The sequence below is a fragment of the Abrus precatorius genome, unplaced genomic scaffold, assembly GCF_003935025.1.
Source record: "Abrus precatorius isolate BTA unplaced genomic scaffold, Abrus_2018 Scaffold11, whole genome shotgun sequence".
Lineage (NCBI taxonomy): Eukaryota > Viridiplantae > Streptophyta > Magnoliopsida > Fabales > Fabaceae > Abrus > Abrus precatorius.
This window is the reverse complement of record NW_020874303.1, coordinates 4,171,163-4,196,025: the sequence shown is the minus strand read 5'-3', so window position 1 is coordinate 4,196,025 and position 24,863 is coordinate 4,171,163. Positions and strand designations below refer to the sequence as shown.

Here is a 24,863-nt window from a genome sequence, read left to right as displayed (position 1 = left end):
GAGTTATATCTGAAAAAATATTGCTCATATCCATATTTGATTGAGATTACTCAATAATCTATTACTCTAAAAATAGATCTCGAGTTATTGATTACTTTATATTTTATTTTTAATGTTGGATAGTTTGCTAATCGTTCAAGGAATCAACCTTTAAAAAATTATTTTAGAAGTATATTTTTAAAGAATTGGAATATATGAATTTTTTATTTTGTTTCAATATTAATGAAAAATATTGTTACATATATCATTGAATCACTAAAATATAGAGAGAAAGATAGATGAAATCCAATTCTAGATTTTCTAATTTAGTTTTTTACTACTTTTTTAATCATTTTCTTAAATTTTACTTTTTATACAATTTCTATAAAAATTATTGATCAACCTTTTTTGTATATACATTCAATTTAGCTATACTTTAATAATTAACATGATCTAACTTACTCCCTGACAATGATATCCTGATATTTTACCTGTTATTATTGGCAAACAATATAATTCACTTAACGTGCGTTAAGAAAAATTACTAACAATAGGTCTAATAAAAAATTATATAATACTATTTTTTATTAATAAAAACAAGATAACTAAATTAATTTCTTAATTCTTGTGTAACAACTTTAAACAATTATTTTTTAGAAAAAAATAATTATAATATTTTTAAAACAAATTTTTAACTTGTATTTAAGAGCACATGTTAAAGAGAAATTTTTTTTTTGTTAAAAATGAGAATATTTATTACCTTAAAATAATAAAAAAATTAAATACATATTTTTTACAATAATTGAAATTTATTTAATATTTGTTAACAAGTGTCTTTAGACACACATTAAAAAAATTATTTTTAAAATAAAAAATTAACTAACTTTAGTTACTTTCTTTAGTATGTATACTTTAAGTCAACAATGCCCCATAAAAATATATAAAAAAATATTTTAACCTTTAAGATAGTTTTTAGTAAAATTTTCAATACAAATTATTTATACTTTAAATATTAATTATCAAAAGTTCTTTAAAATATATTTTGTTTTCTTCATTTTTAGAGTTGAGTTAAAATATCATAAGTAGTATTTTTAAATTAAAAAAAAGTATTTATTAAATAGAGATATATAAGTGTAATATTTAAAAGCTCATTTAATGAATAGAATAAAATAACTTTAAAACCTTATCATATTTCTAGTGTCCTAGTAATGAACATGATATGTTAAGTCTACTTTAATGTAAATATTAGTTTGTGGAAGATTTATGTTAAAAATAAGTAGGATATACATAACACTCCTTCATTTGTTTTAGGAAAAAGATAATATTTTATTTAATATTCATTATTTGAAATTATTTAATAAAATTCTAATTTTGTAGGCAATGTCAAAATTAGAGGAATTACAATATGTTTTTTTATCATTTTGGTGTGGTCGTGCTTTGTGGAGGGGACTGAGAAGAAGGGGTTCACACTGGTCAAAATGCTTCACATTAGTGGTGGTCGGTATGGCGGTGGACTTTTGCGCAGAGCATGTGGAAGGCCCGCAAGAGCTGCCACCCAATCCACTATCCATTTTGCTACCGCTCCGGGTTTAACGGTCATATTTTTTTAGCCGTTGAGCTCCCATTTTTTAAATATCCTTTCATTCAAATGCTCCCCACTGTCACTGACACCAACTGTCCTTCCAAACACACACATATATAAATACTAAACACAAATCATCATTTTTAAAGTAGTATTAACCAACACTAATCACTTTATCACTACTAGCTAATAATAAACCCTGTCTTGAAACATCTCGAACTAGCGTTTATTTATTCGAGTATGCGTTGGTTTTGCTGCGTTCCATGCGCCACCGTTGTCTCTAACGCCCGTCAATTCTATTTACCGACTTTCATTACTAATTAATTAACTAAATTACTTTGTTTTGTGTATATGAAAATTATGGCACACCATTTTGTTACACGCTAATTTTATTTTGTTAACAAATTAATAATCGATTAATAATCTCACCATTTTGTCACGGCTTTATAATAAAAAGAGACTTTAATGTTTTACTTAACAATATTTCAACGCTTTCCCACACTTGATCGAACGGTCTACATCGCATCACACATAAACGCACACAGATATAACTATAAATACCCTCTTTTCTCTTTCTCTTCCAAAGATGCTTGCACTCCCAAAGCAGTCCCAGTAAGGTACAGGAGAAGAAGGTAAGTTTCTTTCTTAATACACACAAAACACAAACAAAGAAAGAAAAGGGATGAATTATCTTTCAGTGAAAGTGGTTCTAATCTCCACTGGAATTTTATCCATGGCAATGGGGATGAAGCTCACACTCCCTTTGCTCTCGCATTTCTTCCTCAACGAAGCACCGCACGTGTGGACCTTCTTCCTCATGTGCTTCACTCCTCCTTACCTCTACATCCTCCTCAACTTCATCATCCTTACCATCGTCGCTTCCTCCAAGTTCCACAACCCACCACCGGAAAACGCCGTCTACTCCGCCGCCTATGACGGACCACCCGCCGCCGTCCACGTCCCCGCTCCCGAACCGGTCGATATCCCCACCGTGGCACCAACCGACTACAACGCCGTCGTTTCCGATGGATACGTTTACGAAGCGAAATCGACGCTGAGCGACGATTCGGATTCAGTCACCGAAGGTAAAAACTCTGTCAGTTACATTTACGACGAGAACACGCCGGTGAAAGCGAAGGTTGCGAACGACGACGCTGTTTTCTCCCCGAGCTTGCAGAGGAAGGATTCAATAGACTTTCCGTTTTACAATGAGAACGAGAAACCGCCGGTTTCCGCCAGATTCAGTCACCGGAAAGCCGTTAGAGCGAGTCCTGAAGGTATCGTAATCGTAACCATTTTTGTTTAGTTTTATTTATTTATTTAAATTGAAATTAAAAATTAAAAATGACAAAAGAGAAGTGAAAGTTGACACGACTGTGATGGTGATGGTGTAGGAGGGAAAGTGGTTGCGTTGGGAGTGGCGAAGGCGAAGAAACAAGAGACGTTGGAGAGCACGTGGAAGACGATAACGGAGGGGCGAGCGATGCCGTTAACGAGGCACCTGAAGAAGTCGGAGACGTGGGAGTCGCAGCCGCGCCGTAACGCCTCACCGTTGGCGGAGTTGAACGGCACGGCGGTGATGAAGAAGTCGGAGACGTTCGGGGGCAGGGAGAAGAATGCGTCGCCGAGGCTGAGGAAAGAACCGTCACTGAGTCAGGACGAGCTGAATCGGCGAGTGGAAGCGTTCATCAACAAGTTCAACGCGGAGATGAGGTTGCAGAGGCAGGAATCGCTGCGACAGTACAGAGAGATGATGAATCGAGGGGTTCACTGACACTGTGATGCGACTCACACAACGCAATTTGCGGGTACCCTCCGATCCAAATTTGGGGGAAAAGAAAAAGAAACGTTGCCGTTTTGGTTGTTAAATTGAAGTTGAATCAGTTTAAACAGTGTGTGATTAAACAAGGTTTTGTCATGTTTGTTGCATTGATTATTAGGCAAAGAATGATAGTGCATCAATTGGATTCATTAGTTCTTCAATAGTATATGCTTTCAGTGCAATCTTCCGATTGCCGGAGGGGGGAGAGTTATAACTTGTTAACTACTGTTAAGAATGAGATTCAAGCTGTTAAGTGCCTGTGACCCCCACCCCAGCGTTTCCATAATTATACTCAAAACGAGTGATTATTGCGGCATCAGTATAATTTCAACGCAGATTATATTATTTTTATTTTGATATATCTTCATCTTTTGATTAATTAGGTCTTCATATAAGAACCATATTACAATAAGAATTACTGATAAATCATTTAATAAATCAACTACTAGAAATTAATAAGAACTTTAATTTTAAAGGTTTTGCACTTTCGTTCGTTCAAACGGTAAGTCGTTCAAGGATGGCTCGGAGAAAACAAGATACTCATCCTCAGGCGATTCTATTAAAAATAAATAAATAACTTATAAGGTTAATAAAAAGTATTTCTTTGTACTTCTATATAAATAATAGCTGTCACTCTTTTAAAAAATATATAAATTAAAGAGTCATTTTCAATATATTAATTATTAAATATTTTTATATCTTTATTTATTTCAATAAGACTTTATTATTACTTTTGTAAGTAGATATATTTATTTAATGTATAAGTTATTAGTTTGATCATTTATAATAAGTATTTTTAAATATATTACATGTATAACTTTTTTTTGGTCTTTATGAATTTTTTTTATAAAAAACCCAAAAAATATTTATAAATTATAAATTTATAATGTATTTCAATAAGTGTTTTTGTTAATACAAGTTAAAAATAAGACCTTTATTTTTTGAGTTTTCTTAACTTCAACTCTAAGAATTGAAGATAAGTAACTAATACCAGTAAAATTTTATTAGAAAAAATATTAATTATATTTTTATAACTTTAATATAATAATTATGTATTTTTTTATTAAAAAAATTATTTATAAATGTTTAAAGTCAATCCTAAGGATTAAGGTTAATAAAATTTTTATTTTTATATTTAATAAAAAAATAGTAATAGATATTTTTTATAAAAAAAAGAGAAAAAGAATAACTCAAGTGTTATGAGAAAGAGTTAAATTATTTAAAGAAATTTATTAACTTTAAACTTTAAGTTTAAACATTCAAAATTATAAAATTTTTATTAAAAATAAGATATTTATTATATCAAACTTTTAAAAAGTATACCAAATATTTCTTTATCTTATTAAAATTTTAATGTTATTACTTCCTATAATCCTTTAACTAAAGTATAAATTTATATGACACTTAGTTAAAGTATACATAGTTAAAATTTAATTATTTTTTAAAAACTTTTAAAAATTATTATAACGTGACAATTTTATCCTTACTCATTACAATTGTATCTAATTCCACTTTGTTAATTTAATTCAAGTTTTCACCAATTTTATTTATTAAAGATAAAAAAATCGTTTAATAAAATATATTAAGTTTCTCATAAAAGACTATTAAATTTTTAAAAAAGTGACTTATAAAAAGAATAAAAAGAGAAATAACTTAAAATCAACTTTTAAAAATTAAGTTAATATTTTATATTTAAATGATTTAAAATTAATGTGAAATGTAATTTGATAAAATATATTCAAAATATAAAGGAACATTTAAAAAAACTACATCATTTTTAAAAAAAATTTCTATCATAAGAGCTTGCAACAAGCCTTATATTATAAAAAATGTGAAAAAGAAATAAGAGAAGATAGAATTATTCTTAAAATTGAATTCATGTTGATTTTTGATAAATCAATATTTGAGACTAAAAATATTGTATATTTTTTTAAATGATAAAATTTAAGTAGAATACTACAAATACGGTTGATATTATTATTTAATAAGAATTAAAAATTCACTTTGCTAATGTGCGTTTATCTTTGACAGTCACGTATTAATCTTTATTATACAAATTATCAAAATTAAAAAAAATTATAACTAAAAAAATAATACCAATAATATTGACCCTATCTTATCCTTTTTTAAAAATGTTATCTTTATCTTCAAATAATTAAAAATAATATAATTTTATTAAAAGATATTTATTATACTAAAGATATAATAATTTTTTAATAAAATATTATTATCCTTACACTATAGTGTTTAATTTATGTTTTAAAATGTTTAAATTATTATTTGAACAAGTATTTGAAAGCTTACATGTTTTTCAAACTAAGTTTTTGAAGGTGTTAGATTAAGACTTAATTATAATTTTTTATTTGAATTTAATTTTTAATGCATACTTTTTTTTTCAATAATTTGGGTTGAATTTAGTTTTTGAAATTTTTTATTCATTAAAATTTAGTTTTTTTAATCTTTTTTACTACTTATAATATCCAAATTATTATTTTTAACATATAAAATTAAAAATTTAAGATGGAATTGAGATTATATTTAAATTGAAGAAGTCAGAACTAAAAGTAATGTTTTCTAAAAAGAAAAAAAAAAGCTAGAAGATTTCAAATGGTTTAATAAATTTATTTTAGAAAAAATTTAGATGAAAATGAGGATACAATGATTTTAGGGAAAAAAATCCAGTGTAAAAATTAAAACTTTCAAAATTTAAATTCAAACATAATGACCAAAAAAGTTTGAAAATAAAAAAACTTTGTTAAGATCTTTATGTAGTGTCTGGTTGACTGGTTGCATACCAAGTATATATATATAATATTAAAAAAAATTAATGGGAAAAATTTATTCGAAATGACCATAAATTAACAAAGTCAATGTAGTTGGTAAATAGTTGATTATCTTAAGTATGCTTAAAAAAATTTAATTTATAGTAATTAATTAGAAATTACCCTTACAAAAATAATAAAGAAAAAGAATAGTTTGAACCAAAATAGTATGTAATATTTTGTGGCTATGGGGAAGGCAGCGTGTCCGAAAATGAAACATGTCCATCATGCAATGTATGAGACAAGCTCTGTTTAACGATGTTAGGCACAAATGGCCAAGAAGCATATCTGATAACCTCTAAACATTTGCCCCTCTCATTTATTCATCTCTTCAGCGTCACATGGAGGGTGGAAAATTGCACGCAGAAAATTACAAGGTTCGCCTCTTGGCTAGATGAACAAAACACAAACACAAACACAAGCACAAGCTACAACATTCCTCACTTTGCGGGTCATCAAAGAAGCTTCCGCATTATTCTATTATAAAGATGGTAATTCTCTTAGTCAAAATTGTCATCATAATAAACACAACATTATGGATGTACCCGAAAACATATAAATGTGGGCAGTGATGTCATGTCATAGCATTGTGCAATTTCAGAGCCTTTAGCAATGTGATCTTATCTACGTCTGCGGCTTTCCGGTGATACATTACAACATTTTTAGATCAGACATAATCAATTGAATTCATGCATTTATTTCAGCAGTTGGGGACCAGGCTTATGGATGGAATTTGGACTTGGGAATCTCAATCAATTTTTTACCCATTGAAGAAGGAATGAGTCACATACAAGATAGAAAACTTCAGCTGTTCAAAAATAGGAAAAATATTTGTACGTAGTATCTTAACTATTTTTTTACTGTTTTTTAATTATAGTTAAAATTTCATTTCGATAATTAACATAATAAAAGTTAATGTTAAAAATAGATATTAATTTTTAAGATAAAGCTCTAATTTGTTATATACTAAAGTATTTTCTTAACCAACTAATTGTAGCGTTCTTCTAATTTTTGAAATGAATGTATTGAGTTTCGAAGGAAAAATTATCCAGCAAGGAGACTAACACAACAATGTAGCCACTTTCATGTAGATCTCTTCTAACAAAATAGAATCGTGTTTGAAATAATTCTTGGCATGCAATAATATTATTTGAATTCTTAGTAAATATTCTTCTTTCGAGGGAATCACGCATCCAAAGAGGACCAGTAGATATTTTTCAACATTTTCTTCCTTAAGTTCTCGTATCGTTATACCCATATATCTCACAACATTATGTCATATCATACGAATTTTAATGAATCAGAAAGGACACATAATTTTTGCTGCTGCAATTGATGATAATGACATCTGCAGATTGCTATGAAAGAATGCTTTTCTTTAAAAAAAAAAAAAAAAAACATTGCTATGCAAGAATACATTGAACACGTATGCAAATAATTTCAAAACAATTTGTTTCATTTTCAATTGCAATGGTTAACATAAAGAAAGTAAACATAATTATGTAAAAAACAGTAAACTTCTCATGCAAATACCAATTGAAACTTGCTTTTTTCTTTCTTAGTTTCTAAAATCCAATCCTATATAGATGTGAGCTTACTAGGAGTCTAGGAGCACATCTACCATACAAAAACAAAAAGGTGTTTTATTCATATCTGAATAAGATATTTCTTTGCACAAACCTCGCAACAAACACCTCCACTATCCATTATAACAATATCCTTGTCTGAGACAATGCAACATCTGAGAAACCAAGTCAATAGTACTTGTGTTAATGTCAAGATTGGAAATTAAGACAGCACGGATTGTAGGCAATTAAGTATATTAAATAAGAGATAATACTGCGAATTCCCTCCAAGAAATAAACATTAATAAACAAAAACTTCCAACCTTACCTTCTTGCAAGATACACAATCTCTCCATCCATCAGATTCCAAGTGAAATGTCTTACAAAATGTTCCATTTTGATACACAAAACTACATGTTCAGAGATCAAGCTGGTTATATGAGGAAAAAATAGAGATCAATTAAAGCAGAAGATATTTAAATTAAGAAACTAAGAATAAGTATGAAATAAGAAAAATATTTTAGATAAAACAAAACCATAACCGTTAGCAACTTGTTCAATTGTTTCTAAATCCAACTTAAAGCTTCTTATGGTTGTAATGCAAGAGCAAACACAAAGAAATGCTTCCTAACACAATGTCATTGTATAAATTTACCTTCGGAAATACAAGTAAATGATTATGCTGATACTGATAAGCCGCACAAAGTGCTGATGAAAAATATATTGGTAACGAAAGATCAAATAAGTTTTAATTTAATTTAATTTTTGTTAACCACTCATTAAAAGGTAAACTGCTTTTACTGTAATTTTTTTAATACACTTCTAATGACTAAAAATTATTAAAAATTACAAAAATTTTGTGACTCTTACTCTTTATCACTCTTAAATTAATATATTTTTTTTTCGTAACTTTATAGTTTTTAATAAATAATTAATATTGTTCTACAAAAGCATTAGAAAATATATTACTAATATTTATCGTATTTTTACGAAAGCTTTGAAATAGCAATAATGTATTAATCAACAGTATAATAGCAAGTGCCTCTAAAGAATGAGTTAACAAATTATTTTTAATTTTTTATTAAAAATATATTGTAATACATTAAAAAGTACACGAGGTTGCAATAATAATGTTTTTAATAAAATAATTTTCATTTTTTATTTCATAACTAGTTCTTAATTAATATTTACCTTATAAAATTTTAATTCTTTAATTAATATCTTAAAAACATTTATTAAAGTTTACTTTACAACAACGTAACAATAACTATTCATAAACACAATTCATTGATAATTGTGAGTATCTAATAAATTTGAATAGAACTATCAATCCTCCGTAACACTATTTGAATAATGAATACAAGCTCCTTTCAAGTTGCAGGTAATCCTATAAAAGAATAGACTTTTTTTAGCACATAAAGAGAGAAACACCCTAAAAACAATAATCAAGGGAGATACTTTAATATCAACCAATAAAAAGAAGCATGTTTGGCTTCTTCTTTTTTTTTATGAAAGATAGAATAAAGAAAAAAAATATAAAAAATATAATAATAAATAAATAATATGTTATTTTGATGAATAAAAATAAGATAAAAAAGAAATAAAAAACTTCTCTACTTATTTAGATCAACAAACAAATATATTATATAAAATGTAGTTTTAGTAATAAAAATGTTATTTAATAGAAATTATTTTAATATAACATTTTTTTAAAAGATTTCTTAGTATCAAAATAAACTAATATAAAAAGGAACGAAAGAAAACCTATGTTCCCACCTACTTTATTTTTTATCCTCTTTTTTTTTTTTTTTCATCTCTCATCCAAACATACTCCAGAGAATAGGATATCCAAATAAGTAAAAAACAATTTTTATATAAAATCATTATAAATCCAAATACTATAACTAAAAAATAAAATTATGATCCACAGGTAGTCAGGTAGCAATGAAAATAAGTCAAATTACTCATGAGAGTCTAAACTTACCCTATGTCAAATCTAGGTCAAATCACACTTATTTACTAAATAGTTTAAGTCAATGTTTTTTTTAATAATCCATTTAATTAAAAAGACCAGATTTTGAATTACACAAAAAAAATCTTAATTTTAATAAACTGACCAATTTAAAGAACAAAAATAACAATAATATTAAAAAAATATTTAAAATTTATATGTGTGTTTTATTTGAAAGCTTAAATTTATTAATTTATATATAAATTTAAACTCATTAACCTATTTAGAGATGATTTTTTAACATATTTAAAATATTTTAATATAAAATATGCTTCCAGTCAAGTCAATCCTTAAGAAAAATGTTTAATAACTGACAAATAGGTCAGATTTTAGGAAGCTTACTTTGACTCAACTTATTTTTCACTTCCTCTGTTAACAAGAGTTATATATATAATTTGTCTCATAAATATGTCAAAAATATAAATAATTTATGAATAAAATTATTAATATCTTGTCATAAAGAAAATAAAATCATTAATAAATCTAGAATAAAATCTACATTTGTTAAACAAACACAAAAAAATTGAAAATTAGAATATAATGACTAAAATGTATCTTTTAATCTTTCAAATTTTAAGCATTAATTACTTTACTCATTGATTTTATAATAAAAAAGGGTTGGTTTTAAATTTTTTAAAAGTAAACTATTTAGAATTTTCTTCTATTTATTTTTTATTTTCATTTTTATTAAAAACTGAAATAAATATTTTTTAAAACTCAAAATTTAAAGTGAATTTTTAAAAATTATAATTATAATTTAAACGAATAAAATGTGTATTTACTCAAATAAAAAATTTATAAAAATTTAACTCATATAACTCATATATATAAAATCCAAAGTTAATTAAAAGATTTTCACTTGAAAATAATTAAATCCGAGAGAGAGAAGAGGAGTGATAGAAACTCACCCGCAATAGTGACAGAGCTGAGATAAACAACCACTGCGAGCTGCCATCCGTCTATGAAGGTTGTTGTCTTTGACTTGCAGTTAAAGCAACAGAGCTTCTTGTTGTTGCTACCTTTCGACGACGACGAAGAAGAAGAAGAACCACCAACAGCAGCCATTGAAGCTCCACACAATACTAAGACTGAACCAAATGAAATGTAAGAAATGCAACAAAAGCGTTTCTCAAAGGTTAGACAATATAGGAGCATATAATAAAGCTCTATCAATATATATTTAATAAAAATATTAATAATATATTATTTGATACACGTTTATTGATGAGTAAAATTAATACAAGGTTGATTAAATTATGTGAGCGCTCAATTTAGTAATTTAATTCGCATGACATTTTTAATAATCAAGTGTTAGAATATATTGTTGGCATTTAAAATTGTCTTTTTCTTTTTTACATAAAATGGTCAAAATAAACAAAAAATGTCTACATAAGTTGTTTAAGAATTTAAAGATTTTTTACTTATGTTAAATTAATTAGATATAAAATGCGGAAAACAACACTTTTTTTTTTGTAAGGAAAACAACAATTTTAAGTGAACGTCTTAAAAGTGTATATGTTTCACCAGAGTCTACCTTTATATATAAGAAGAGAATTTTAATTTTAAAGGAAAGTTTTAACAAACGTACTTTTAATAGTTAATTCTCTTTTTTATTTGACTTCTCTTATATTGAATATTTAATTTTTTTTATTCAACTAGTGAGTTTCTCATGAATTAGGCATGTATGATTAAATTAACATAATTTTTAATAAAAATAATATTCACAATAATTATTTTGAAAATATTTATATTAATAATAATAAATATTTTATCAAACTTTATGCATAAATTATGAATACTAATTCTTAAATAAGAATATTTAAAAAAAAACTTTTAAGAAGTATTCTCAAATAATGCATATTCTTAAGTATTATGCACTTATTTTTAATTTAATATTATTTTAATGTTCTATAATTTATTTTTAATTTTATTTAATATAATATCATTTTTATTATTAAAAATTATAATACTTAATATTTTTTAAGTTTAAAAATTATTAAATTTTAGTTATTTATTAAAATTTATTTAATTTAATGATACCTAACCAATGCACGAAAAAATTCTTAGTTATATTAAATAAAACTAAATTAAAGATTGAGGTTTTTAAAATTATGATATAAATTACAGATAATTTACAATTAAATTAATATTGAGTTAAAAAAAATACTAAATGCTAAACTCTGTAGAAGCCACATAACAAAACTATGAAGGAAATAACTTTATCATATTTTCATTTAAAGCTGTTCCTAAAAACACTATCTTTTATTGATAGTAACTCACATTAATATATAGATGCATATCTTAATTTAAATTTTAAAGTTTTCATATTTTTGGTTAATTTTAAAAATTTTATCTTCTTAATTTAGTCTTCTTTAATATAACAAAATTATTATTATTATTAATTAATTTTTGAAATTTATAAAATTTATTAAATATTTTAATAGTCATATCTTAATTTTTTATTTAAAAATTATTTTTAATTTAACAAGACACCAAAGAAAAAGACAAATTATAAAGTTCTAAAATAAAAGTAATTTATTTTATAAAATTTCTTCATAAAATAAGAAGAAAATTGATTAGATAATCTGGTTGAGAGTTTTAGGTTCAAATTAAAAATTACAGCATCAAGATTTAAATAAAAGATAATTCTATTTTTTTTTTGACAAACTAATTTGATTAATTCAAGTTTGTTGTTGTGGTTTGTTTAAAATTATTTTTCTAAAATAAATTTTAAAACAATATTAAAAAACTATAAAAAAAATATTTTCTCAAAATAAACTAGTCTAAACACATCCATTATGTCTGCCTATCCCAGTTTAACCACTGAAAATTTGGCAATGCTGTTTGTTTGTTTTACACAACTTGCTTGATTTAACTATTTCTCTTATTCTTTGCCAACTTTATTTGAATAACAATTAAATTAAGCTCTTATGTAACAAGATTTCATTGTATAAAATTCTTAGCATAAAATTGATTATAATTTTTTAACGTAAGGTAAAAAAATTATTAAAATATATTTAAATAAAACTTATGAAAATTATAAATTATTTTCAGTTTTCTTGGACAATATGATCCTGTAATCAGGAGTGGGGTTATATAACTTTATCCATGGTTGTTATTAGGTTGAGAACCGAAACAGCTATGATTTTTCCTTTTAATATCATTAAGACAATAGAACGAAAATACATAAATCATAATAACTATAAGGATGCAACAAAAGAAAGGAACTTCATTCTTAAAAAAACACTTAGCCTAACAAATAATTGGATTAGGCTAATTAAATGACAAAAGGCGTATATTTAATTCTTGCAAGATAAGCATTAAATTTTTCCAAGTGATAAAATGAGGAATCCAGCTATTCATTCATAGAATGTTTTGGCAGATTGAACCCTACTTTTTTTGCTTTCATTCTTCAACACTCTCTCAGCAGACTTCTCATTTGTGGACACAGCTTTTGCCATTGCCTTTATCTTTCGGACATTTTTTGATCTCTTCATAGGCCTTCCTTTTTGCTTTATCTTTCTATTTCACAAGAGGTCAATAATTAAAGGTAGTAGTTTAGAACAAGTATATTTAAAAGAGCAAGCACATCTATTTCAGAAAGTAAATAGTATTGCATTCTTAATGGTCAGGGTGATTTTAACAACAGTTAGGGGCTAACAGGTGACAGATCAGAGAGATTTAAACCATTTTTTATTTTGCAAATAAATGAAAATATGAAGCAGGTGAAAGTTTTTCACCTTCACTTCATACTTAAGGTGTCAAAAAGTTAAACAAACTTTAAAGGGATAAAACTCTTTTATTGACTCGAGATCCTGTGTTCATTACTTGAAGGACATTGGTAATAATTAACACATGAACCATGTCAAAACAGAAGAGCTAAACAAAGCAGAAGTATCACACAAAGGGGAATTCTAATAAGTGTTTTTAAGACACTGAACAAGGAAATTAAAATATAAAGAAGTTAATTAAACAAAACATTTATTATACTTAAAACATAAAAAAGCATTTAATAGAACACACAAATGCTCCTTAACCACTGTACTCAGAATAGTCATTAGCAAGACCCTTAGAAAATATCATTCTACAGGTCATTCAGCAGTATACACAAAATCCATCAACCCAGCAAACAGAAATGAAGTTTAGAACTTAACCATGTTTTATCAAACAAAGCATTGGAAGCTTTGACCACATATTGTCCATTAGTAAATGATACGTTTTCTAATAATTAAAGGGGGAGGCAGCACATGTTGGCTTAAATGCCTCTCTAAAAAGATTAAAGAAGAGAAAAACTCAAAAACCTTTTAGTACATGACAAACGAGTACATGTGCAAGAAGGAAACTGCAGTGTATGCAATGCTAGAAATGACCAGAAACACAATTTGACTTGTTGAAGTCCACCAAACCTTATCAATGATAACATGTTCAGAAAGAAAATGAAGTAAGACCCTTTAGAACTGACGAGTATTACACTCTGACAAGCCTAACCTATTTCCCCCCATTAACTCATTGTAAAAGCATGTACCTTGTCTGAGATGAGAGAAAATGTAATTAAAAAAAATCCAGTGTGCTGTGATAGTAGAAGAAATGAGGGAAAATAGGAAGGGAAGTTGCTACTGAGACCTCTAAATCCTACTCTCGGCTCTCTCCATAAATGAAGACAAAAAAGTGATATTGTCAATTCATTACCTTTTCATTTTACAAGTAGCCAATGATTTTGTTCCAATATTTTGAAATTTTTCATATAAAAAATAGTCTATTACTACTAATTAAAAACACAAACAAAGGTCTGACTTTCTTGGGATAATAAGCAACTAATCAAGTCAATACTGATTGAAAGCTGATAACATTTCAACCTAGGCCATTTCACTTTGTAAACACTCTCTCAACTTTGGAAACAAATAGACACCTCACCTCCTAAGTAATTTGGTCAGATTAGATTTTTGTGACATCCACATTCCATAGTGTTGGGATTATAAATTTTCCATCTTTCAAAAAATAGGTTTTTAACCCATCGATTGCATCCAGAGCTATTTATCATTGCCTTCCTTTACAAAATGATCATGTGTAAACTTCTTAATTAATCCTCAAGATTGCACAAAGCATATATTTCAGTCCTTGAAATTTTAAAGACCCTTTGTTAGTCCTTGGTTGCTGAGTTTACAAAAAGTCATTGTTAGCCCCTTTTCACTTTATTTTTCACTGTCTTTTTGAACTCAAAAAAATTAAAGTGAATTGCATTTTTACAAAGTCAAGGACAAGAACTAATGAGTTGTTAAAACCATAGGAACTAACTTGTCCAATCCGTACAATTTGAAGGACTAATTTAGGGATTTACTGACATTATAATGTATAATAATGAACTGAATTTGAATTTATAATCCTAAAAACAGGGCCAATATCAATAAAGCTACACCTTATAGTGCACCAAGGGGCAAAGGGATGTTTGCAGAATACACTTTTCCAAGAACTTTGACCAAGTAATTGAAAGAAACAATACAAACTAACAATCAGCACAAAAAGAACATTTTAAGATGACGTTTCTTTGCCCATGTAAAACAAAATTGTTTACCATCAAGATATTAACTAAATCCCAAAATTGCAGCAGCATCATTACCAGTAGTAGAAACGGTAGTATCATATTGTGCACAGTCAATTGCAGAAAAGGAAGATGGGGGGGGGGGGGGCGAAGATCACAATGTTCAGTTCACCAGTTACATACAAATTTAGTGTTCCATAAAGACACACAATAATCAGTTGTGCAATGTTTTAAATCATGAAAGCAACATTGTTGTTTGTGAGGTTTCCATAACCACGTCACAACCACAATTGCTGCCACTATTTTGACAATCCCAACACAAGAACAACCATAATTTAAAATCATGCAATTGAGTGAATGAGAGTATAGGGATAGCAACATTCATGGACTATGTTGCACCAAGCTTGTTATGAGATGTGTTAATTGTACTGATTCGGGGAAATGTTAGCAACAGTGACATGGTCCCAATGATACCAAAGCACTGAAAATGAAGAACATATAGGCAGTACAGTAAAATCCAGTGTGAGTATTTTGTTACTTACAATTTGGTAGCACTAGAAACCGTGTTTTGAACTCCTGACTCTGATGTATCCATTGCTGTAAGTGAACAAATTTCCATTTTAAACAACACCAGGAAAGTAGAAACCAAAATTTTGCAGAAAAAAGTTAAAATTAAAACAAAACAAGGGTTTAAGTCAGTGGAAGATTAAAGAATTGAAATAAACGATATTTCGATTGCTGATTTCAACCAAAAACACAAAAAGGAAAGGGGGACTGTGAAGCAAGTACCCTGAGGCAGTCCCGAAACGGATGGGTTGGTGGTGTCCATTGAAACGACACCGTTTCTCTTCTTCTTGTTCCTGTTTTTGGCCATAGAGGAGGCGACGACGAAGCAGCAGAAAGTACAGTTGCTGTTTGTTTGCGCGTTCGTTTTATTCTTTTACACAAACCCCAAATTTTTGTTTACCTTGACTCAGTTTAAATATTCAGAAGTAATATTTTTTATTAAAAATTAAAATATTTATTATATTTTTATATTTATATTTTTAATAAAATATTAGTATATTTTACTATTATAAAATTTATATATTCAAAATTAATTGAAAAAAGTAATTTAATAAAATTATAAAATCAATTTAGTTTAAATTACACTAACCGTCATTCAAATTAGTTACACTTAACTACCTTAAAAAATTAATAATTTGGAAATTTTCTTTAAAAAAATAGAAGTGAAAATATGTTCGATTTTTTTTTTCTTTAGGTATGATTTAAATCATTATTATTTATTAAATATTAATAATTTTTTTCAAAAATATATAGTGAAAAATAAATTATGAATTATTTTTAAAAAAACTTGTTTAATAGATTAATGTATTTAAACAATTATACACATACACGAAAAAAAGTTATATCAAAGCACATGGGCCATGATTCTACGGCCAGTACAATTGGTGAGAGTGGAAGAGGGGATTGAGATCAGCCCACTTCAGTGACTGCACTGCCCTATTGCGAGGATTGGGCTTTTACCACCTAGGGCCCATTTTGTTTCTTCTGCATTTGTAACATTTTATTATCTATGTAACAAAAACAAAATAAAACACTTTATTTTATTATCTACCAGAAAAACACGACCAACTTATTTCAACCTAACAATCAAAGTCTTACCAATCACTCAAACAGCGTCTAGGTTTGTTTTCTATTTTTAAAAGAGTTTTTAATTTTTTTTTCTAAATATAGTATAAATAAAACATATCCTAAATATTTTTTATTCGATTTTGAGATTTCAATTTTAGTTTTAAATTTTTTTAGTCCTAATCTTTTAAGAATTCAACATTTTATCTCTAATGATAACTTAACTGCTTAAGAATTTTTTTTTTTTATATATTATGTGTTTATATTTTATTATACTATGTTGGTGGGAGAGATTAAACGTGCTTAATTTAAAAAATTAAGGACATCAATTTTTTATTTTGAGAAATTAAAATATAAAAATTAAAAATATATAAAGTTAAAAAAAAACAGCTTATAGAGAAAGAAATAACTCAATTGCAACAGATCCATCCTATCTGAATTTAAAGTTTTACTAGTCCTAAAAAAAATTTGCTACGGTCAAATAAAACTCTAATATTCTAATTATTAGCTTGTATACACATAATTTATCTTTTTGGATCCGGTTAAAAATTGAAAAACATTATTCATATTAGAATCTAAAATATATAAAAAAGCCCATTCTTTAAAAGCACGTTGAACTTCTTACCTGGAAATCTTATAGATGATACAACAATATGTTCAATCACACGCATCTTCACTGCTACGCCAACCATGTACGAGTTTTTCCAGTCCAAACAAATAGTAAAGACAAGGAAAATAAAAGTTAACGGAAACGAATTATCTCATTACGAGACAATACGTACACGAATTTTCACTTGTCAGAATTTTGTGCAATGATGAAGGCATCTCACTGTCTCAACCAGCGATCTTTTAAATTAGTTTCTAAAATTATAAATATTAATTAATTTAATCATGTTAAAAGTTATCATTAAAATTGTTTTTAAATAGACTAAAATAATATTTGTTTGATCTCTTCAGAATCTTAAAAGACTAAATTGAATAATTGTTGTAACTTTAGAGACTAAGTTGATGAGCTATTCCAATCTCAACACATGACAAGGTGTTCTTTGTCATATATATAATATAACATATAGTAAAAGAAAAGGCAAATTAATATGGGCTAAAGGAGCAGGAAAGTAGAAATGGCCTAATAATCATTCACAAATGTGTGTAACGGGGAATGGATATAATTGAAAATTTAGAAGTAGTGCGTGACGGATGATTGTCTCCCTTTGGGTGGGTTGAAAAATTATGGCTAATGCTAAGTTTTCATCCATTTGGAGACTCAAATTCACGAAACAAGTCTTCTCACAGTGATGATTCCAAACCAAGGGCACATTCTCATTGGCTGTGCTTGCCATTCTTTTTGTTAATAGTGCGTGGCACTATGTTATTAACCATGCTATAATAGAAATATTACACCTCTCAATTGATGCCACTCAAGAATTATCATACAAGCAATCATTCTTGATTTTTATAATAATTAATACAAAAATTAAATTGATTAATAATATAATTTTTTTATAGTAATTGTGTACTAAAATTAAACTATATATAGTTATAAAAATGATAATACTTAATAAAATATTATAAAAATTAAATTTTAGAAAGATTGTTGTAACTTAAAAATTTAAAATATTTTAGAGTATCATATTGGGTAAGTATGATAATAAAAAAGTAAGTAATGAAATTAATGATTGAATAATTAATTTAATGTGATTAAAGTATTAAAATGAGATATTAAAAAATGTCATCTATTTGACCCAAAAACTGTGTTAAGACTATCTTACTTTTATAACTCTTAGAATAAAATAAATGTAAAAAAATATAATTTTAGAAATACTGTAACTTAAAAAAAATTAAAGTATAATATTCGATGACTATAATAATTTAAAACTAATTAATGCAACTACTTATAAAAAAAAAACCGTAAAATAATCATAATTTTAGAAAGATTATAACAACCTAAAAATTAAGAAATTTCAAATTTTAATATTGGATAATCATAATAACTAAAAAAATCAATGAAATTAATGATTGAATAAGTAATTTATTATTATTAAAATATAGATTATAAAATACCCTCAATTTGAGTAGAATAAAAGTTCACCTTAAAATAAAATATCTAAATATGTCATAAAAACAAGGATTGGTTAGACATGGTTAATGATACCAAAAAAAAAAGTCTTACAAATTCGTATATAATTAAAATGACAATAAAAAAAATTCAAAATTAAGCCCATTCTACATTTCACTTGTTTTTATCTCTTGTCTCTGGTATTTATAAAACACTTCTACAAAATTGATATAGAAATATAACTTATTGTAGGAAAAAGAGAGGGGCTGGTGAATGTGGATGTTTTGCAGAAGATGCATGGTTGATATAAGGTGATAATGAATGATGATGGAGAGTGAACATAGTACTTGGAGTGGTAATTAAGGACTAAAGAGGGTCCATTGTACGTGGTGTGTTGGTGCATATTGCATAACATTGTGTACATAAAAACCTGCTCTTGTGTTTTGCTCAAATGTGTTGGGGGAACAAAGCAGCTTTTGGGTCATGGAATGAGAAACCGTTGCAGCTTTGCTCCAGAAAACACGTCAAAAAGCAAGCACCAGCCTCTTAGAATTTTAGCTTATTTGTTACCCCTATTGGGAACCCATTCTTTTCTTCTTCTTCTTCTTTACAATATACAATTACAAAAAAATGAAAATGAAAATTTTAAATCTGTAATTAAAAAAATTTATAAATCATTATAAATAAGGAAATTAATACACCGCTTGAAATATTAAAATTACTAAAAGGCCCTAACGTAGCATTTGCCGAAGGCCTCAAATCTTGAGTTAGACTAAATTAGCTGAACACTGACAACAGAACCATTTTACATTATTTGAATGAGGTTCTTCCTATTAAATCTCTTCAATGAAATTTGTGCTCTTGAAAAATGTAACATGACATCATAGTCCACGAGTTTCTTTAATAGAGACTTGCAAAGAGCATGAAGTAGCCGTGTCACCATGGGCAACAAAAACTAATGGAAAAATGCATCCATTGGATAAAGTGATTTGATAAGAAATTGCTTTTTTTTTTAATAAACATAACATTCATTTATCAAAGCTCTAAGAAAATACGATTATCCGGAATATGAATATCAAGTAAACAATAATTAACAGGTCTTGGCAGCTGGTGGGCAGCTACATAGTGCGACATTGGGTGTCATTGGATTATCAATTTGAGGCATAAAATGAAAGGCAGTGTTAAACGGGAAAAGAACAAACATTAGGTCCATAGTGAGCAGAGGGAATTCGTTATGGTTGCTGGTTGAGAGCCACATGAAATGAAGTGAAACAAATTAAAGAAGAGTAAAGGAACATGAACAGAGCTATTGCATAGACTGCATCGTCTTCTTCTGACTTGTATCAATTGAATTTAATTGATTAGTGGGGTGTGGTGCCCATTGCTTTATTGATTCTATAAATCCTCTCTATCTGCCACTCACTCAAATTTCTGATCAGCGGGCCATGTTATCTTTTGCATGCAAATAATTTTTTATATTTTTTTCTTAAATTATCAATTATTTCAGTTTATTCTAATAAATTATGTTATCAAATTAAATATATTAATAAGTACTTAATTAAATAAATTTAGAGTATTTTATCCTTAAAAAATATTTTAGAGAATGATTATGTACCAATCACTTTTTATTGCATAAATTAATACTTTTTTTTCTTTTATTGCGTAAATTTATACTTTTTAAATATCACATGTCTAAATTTTTTAGCCTCTCTGTATTCAAGAATACGGGAGAGAGAGTTTAAAATTTGAATAACCTAATAATCTAAAAGGTCTTTATAATTTTGACTTATAGTATCTTTCTTACATGCTCTTTAATTAATTGCTAACTTAACCAGTTTCCCTGCAAGATTTGTTGTAAAAATATATATACATAATTCTACTTAAACATCAGAGGACACGACTTCCAACTAATAAGGAGAACAATTTATAAACAACTTATAATGATTTATTATTTTATAAAAGTTAAATTTATTTTAATACATTTTAAGTATAATTTATTAAAATAGTTTTTGAACTTAATTTATAATCATTTACAAATTAAATTTATAAATAAACCATTATATAAAAATCATTAAATAAATATCTAATCAAGTTGTGTTTTAAAAAAAATTCTAAATTTAAATTAGACCATCTCTTCAGCTGTAAGTACTTTAAATAAATAATAAATGATATAACATAATAAAAAATAAAATAAAAATATTGTGTAAATATACAAAATATTATCGTTGATTTAACAAAATTTGTCCAATCTACACTCCCATTTATTGACCACAAAATAAATGATGAAATCAGTTGATAACCATCTATTTGAATTAGTGATTTGACAAAAATGATCACAACTTGTGATTACCTAACCACTTGAATTGAATTTTTTTTAATATATATTCATTTATATCATCAATCAAATCTAGATATCTATATTATTTAATATTTTTTATAAAATATAAAGTTAACAACTATTATTAAATATTATAAAAAATATTATTTAATAAATTAAATTTACAAAATATTATAAAATAAAATAAATAAATATTTTATCGTATTATTTTATTTTAATAAATAATATATTTTTTAAATATAAAATTTGATATACATAAATATAAAATAATTATAAGTATATATAATAATGATTTCCAGGAGCCAGTTCTGGTTTATATTTTAGCATGCAGTGTCTGATCACTTTTTGCCTTAAAAGGAACAATAAGGCATGCTTACCCGCTGTCTACGAATCGGTGTACGATTATACTCCACCTAATTATATAAAGTTGTACCAAATTTTATATTTGTCCTTTTCCGTTTCTAAAGAAAATAATAAAAATCAATAAGCATTCCACAATGGAAAAGGCTTTTCCTTAAAAAATTTCCATTTATTAATATTTTAATATAAATTTTATTTTATTAATATATTTTTTAATAAAAATTAAATTATTAATATAAACATTATAGGTTTATATTAATATTATGATATAATATATAATAAATAATTTATTAGTAAAAATATTTATATATACTGTCAATACATCCAATACTAACATACTAATATACATTATTTGTTAGTATAAAATTATAAAATATATATTAATAATATAACTATTATTAAATAGAGTGAATATTTATTTTAATATCTTCAATTATAAATATTAACTACTTTAATTCTTGATTTTAAAATATGATTTTAGTTTTTAATTTTATAAATCATTTATTTTTTATTTTTATGCATTATTATTATTCTTTTGTATAGAAAAAAATAAATATTATTTTATAAATTTGAGATTAAAATACGATTTTTATAAGGTCAATAACTGGAATAATCGAACTTATAATTTAAAAGATTAAAATCAAAACTTACTTTTAAATGAATATTATACTAAAGAAAATGATCTAAATACTTGACTATTACCGTCAGTTAATTAGCTTCAAACGTAATACTTAGTGCATGGCATGAGCGCAAAGGACAGGAAAATCAAATTGATAGATTGAGAAAATTGGTTATAATTAGACCTGTACTTTGACTTATATATGAGATAAAGTATAACTAATACTTATCTAATCATAATCTCTAATCAAGTCCCAACTATTTATGATATCCTTGCAGGTTGAAAGATACATATTAACATTTGAAGATTAAGATTAATTATAGAGTATAATTAAAACTAAACTACTTTAAATTCTCCATATATTTTAACGTAATTGTATTTCGGGTCACGTAGAATTGTTTCTATTAAATGTACAAAATTAAATAAATTTGTGTAATTATACATTTAAAAATAGATATATTAATACTATTTAAACAACATAACTCCCTAATATTTTAAAAACAAAATAAAGTTAATTTATACATTCGTACATCTAATAAAAACTCACACTAATTATTCAAAACTCCCTCTAACATATGTCAACATCAGCAATGAACTTTGACTTGCAATTTTTTGAACAAGAATATATATATAATGAAGAAAGAAATGTGTTATCCTTCTCTATGAGGTGTCAAGTGAGGTTCATAATTTAAGGTGGCCCTCAAGGGAATTTAAAAAACGTTGGTAGACAAGAGCTATTTCAAATTAGTAGTGTCGTTATTTAGCTCAATCTTATCCTTTATATCCGTTTAAAGTTGTTCTTATGTTCCAAATCATAAATCCGTTAACTATTTTGGCCCTTGGGATTATTTAATGCAAGTGGGAGTACTATTTTCTTTCCAATTATTACAATACAATGCCACAAATATCCCCACGCCTAAGCGTTAATTGCTGCCTTGTCTTTTTCTTGATCTTAACATTAATGTAATTATTCGTACACGATCGCAGAGATTTATGAGGATGCAAATAAAATTGCTAACTCTTTATTAAACATGCAATTTCCTATCCATTGTGGCAAGGGATATACGACGACATAGATGATTGATTTTGGTTTGCCTCACTTGGCGTCAAAGCAGAAATCATTGTAGGTTGGAGAGTAAGGACTAAGGAAGTAACATGCTAACATTAGCGTATATGAATCAAATTTAATATTGTTATTTATTTTTGCCACAAATATTTATTTGTATTCATTTTTAAGGTTCTGAGTTTTAAGAATTATTTCCCTGTACATCCAGAGTACGAAAAAAATTTCTCCTAACCAAAGTCAGTTCGTATTGTTTAAAGTTAACAATGTTAATTTTCATGTTAACTGTGGTTTAATAATTCGTTTATTTATATGAAAAATAACATTAATATATGGATAACCTCAATCTAAGTTTTGCAATTTAGGCATACAAAATGATTATTGAAATATAAATTCTACGAGACTAATCATGCACACACAAAATAGTGAAAAATAACCATACAAATAAGAGGAAATTAATTATAAAAAAAATGAAAATGAGCAAAAAAGAAATATAAAAAAGAAAAATCGTATAAAGGAGTGAAAAATACTTGAAAAATAAAAAATAATAAAAAATGAATAATTCTAAATATTCTTAAATTTTATTTAATGTCTTTAAATATTTCTAATTACTAAATAAATAAAATATTAAATATTTTATATGTTATCAATATAATCCATACATGCAATTTTTTATTTAATACTTACCGTATGAGATAATCAGAGAATTGTGAAGAAAATAGTAAAACATTATATTATTTCATTAATGTATGAATAATAATAATAATAATGTATTGCATTTTTTCTTATATGTTCAAAGAAAAAAAAAAGTACTTTGACTGAAAAATTAATAATTTCCCTATAATTGTTTAATAACCTTCCTAGTTTATCTTTTATTAATAAGTGTATTTTTGACTTGTAGGCTAATAAACTAGTGTATGTATTATATTGATTATAAATAAAAAATTTATATAGATAACAGTCTTTTTTAAATATTAATTAATATAATTTTTTTTTGTATAAATAAACAATTAAAAAGATTCTTAAAAATGACAAATGAAAATGAAGATAGTATAATACATGAAGTGATATTTTAAAAATTTTGATGAAAAACATAGAAAATATCTCTAATTATAATACAAGAGGATGAGTTTTTTGGTTTATTTCTAAAAATTTATCTCACAAAATTATAAAAAAAAATTATTATTTTTTAAAACAAGTTAAACTAAACATATATTAAAGATATATTTGGATACATAATTTAATTGAGTATTTTTTTTTTCAAAAAACTTTTTAATACCGATACTTATGTAATGAATTTGACGAAAGTTAGTGAAATACACTTAAAAAAAAAATTCATGTGAACCATAACCTATTTTTATAAATTATTTAAAAACTCTTTCAAACACTCTTACATAACTCTCTTAACAAGTGCATTTATTTTATATTAATTAATACAAATATTTTTTTAATATTTATCCAAAACACATAAAAAA

The 24,863-nt window shown here is 26.1% G+C and overlaps 2 protein-coding genes across 2 annotated transcripts; one reads left to right on the top strand and one right to left on the bottom strand.

The window, feature by feature from the left end:
* Positions 1 to 2,164: 2,164 nt before the first annotated feature.
* On the top strand, positions 2,165 to 3,498 carry LOC113856054. The gene is made up of 2 exons (XM_027487676.1): positions 2,165 to 2,838; positions 2,956 to 3,498. The coding sequence occupies exons 1-2, from the start codon at positions 2,244 to 2,246 to the stop codon at positions 3,333 to 3,335; spliced, it is 975 nt and encodes a 324-aa protein (XP_027343477.1). The 5' UTR covers positions 2,165 to 2,243; the 3' UTR covers positions 3,336 to 3,498.
* A 9,539-nt stretch (positions 3,499 to 13,037) lies between these two features.
* LOC113856250 lies at positions 13,038 to 16,274 on the bottom strand. Its single transcript, XM_027487991.1, has 3 exons — positions 16,110 to 16,274; positions 15,863 to 15,917; positions 13,038 to 13,303 (listed from the first exon to the last, which is right to left on the bottom strand). The coding sequence occupies exons 1-3, from the start codon at positions 16,192 to 16,194 to the stop codon at positions 13,141 to 13,143; spliced, it is 303 nt and encodes a 100-aa protein (XP_027343792.1). The 5' UTR covers positions 16,195 to 16,274; the 3' UTR covers positions 13,038 to 13,140.
* Positions 16,275 to 24,863: the final 8,589 nt, after the last annotated feature.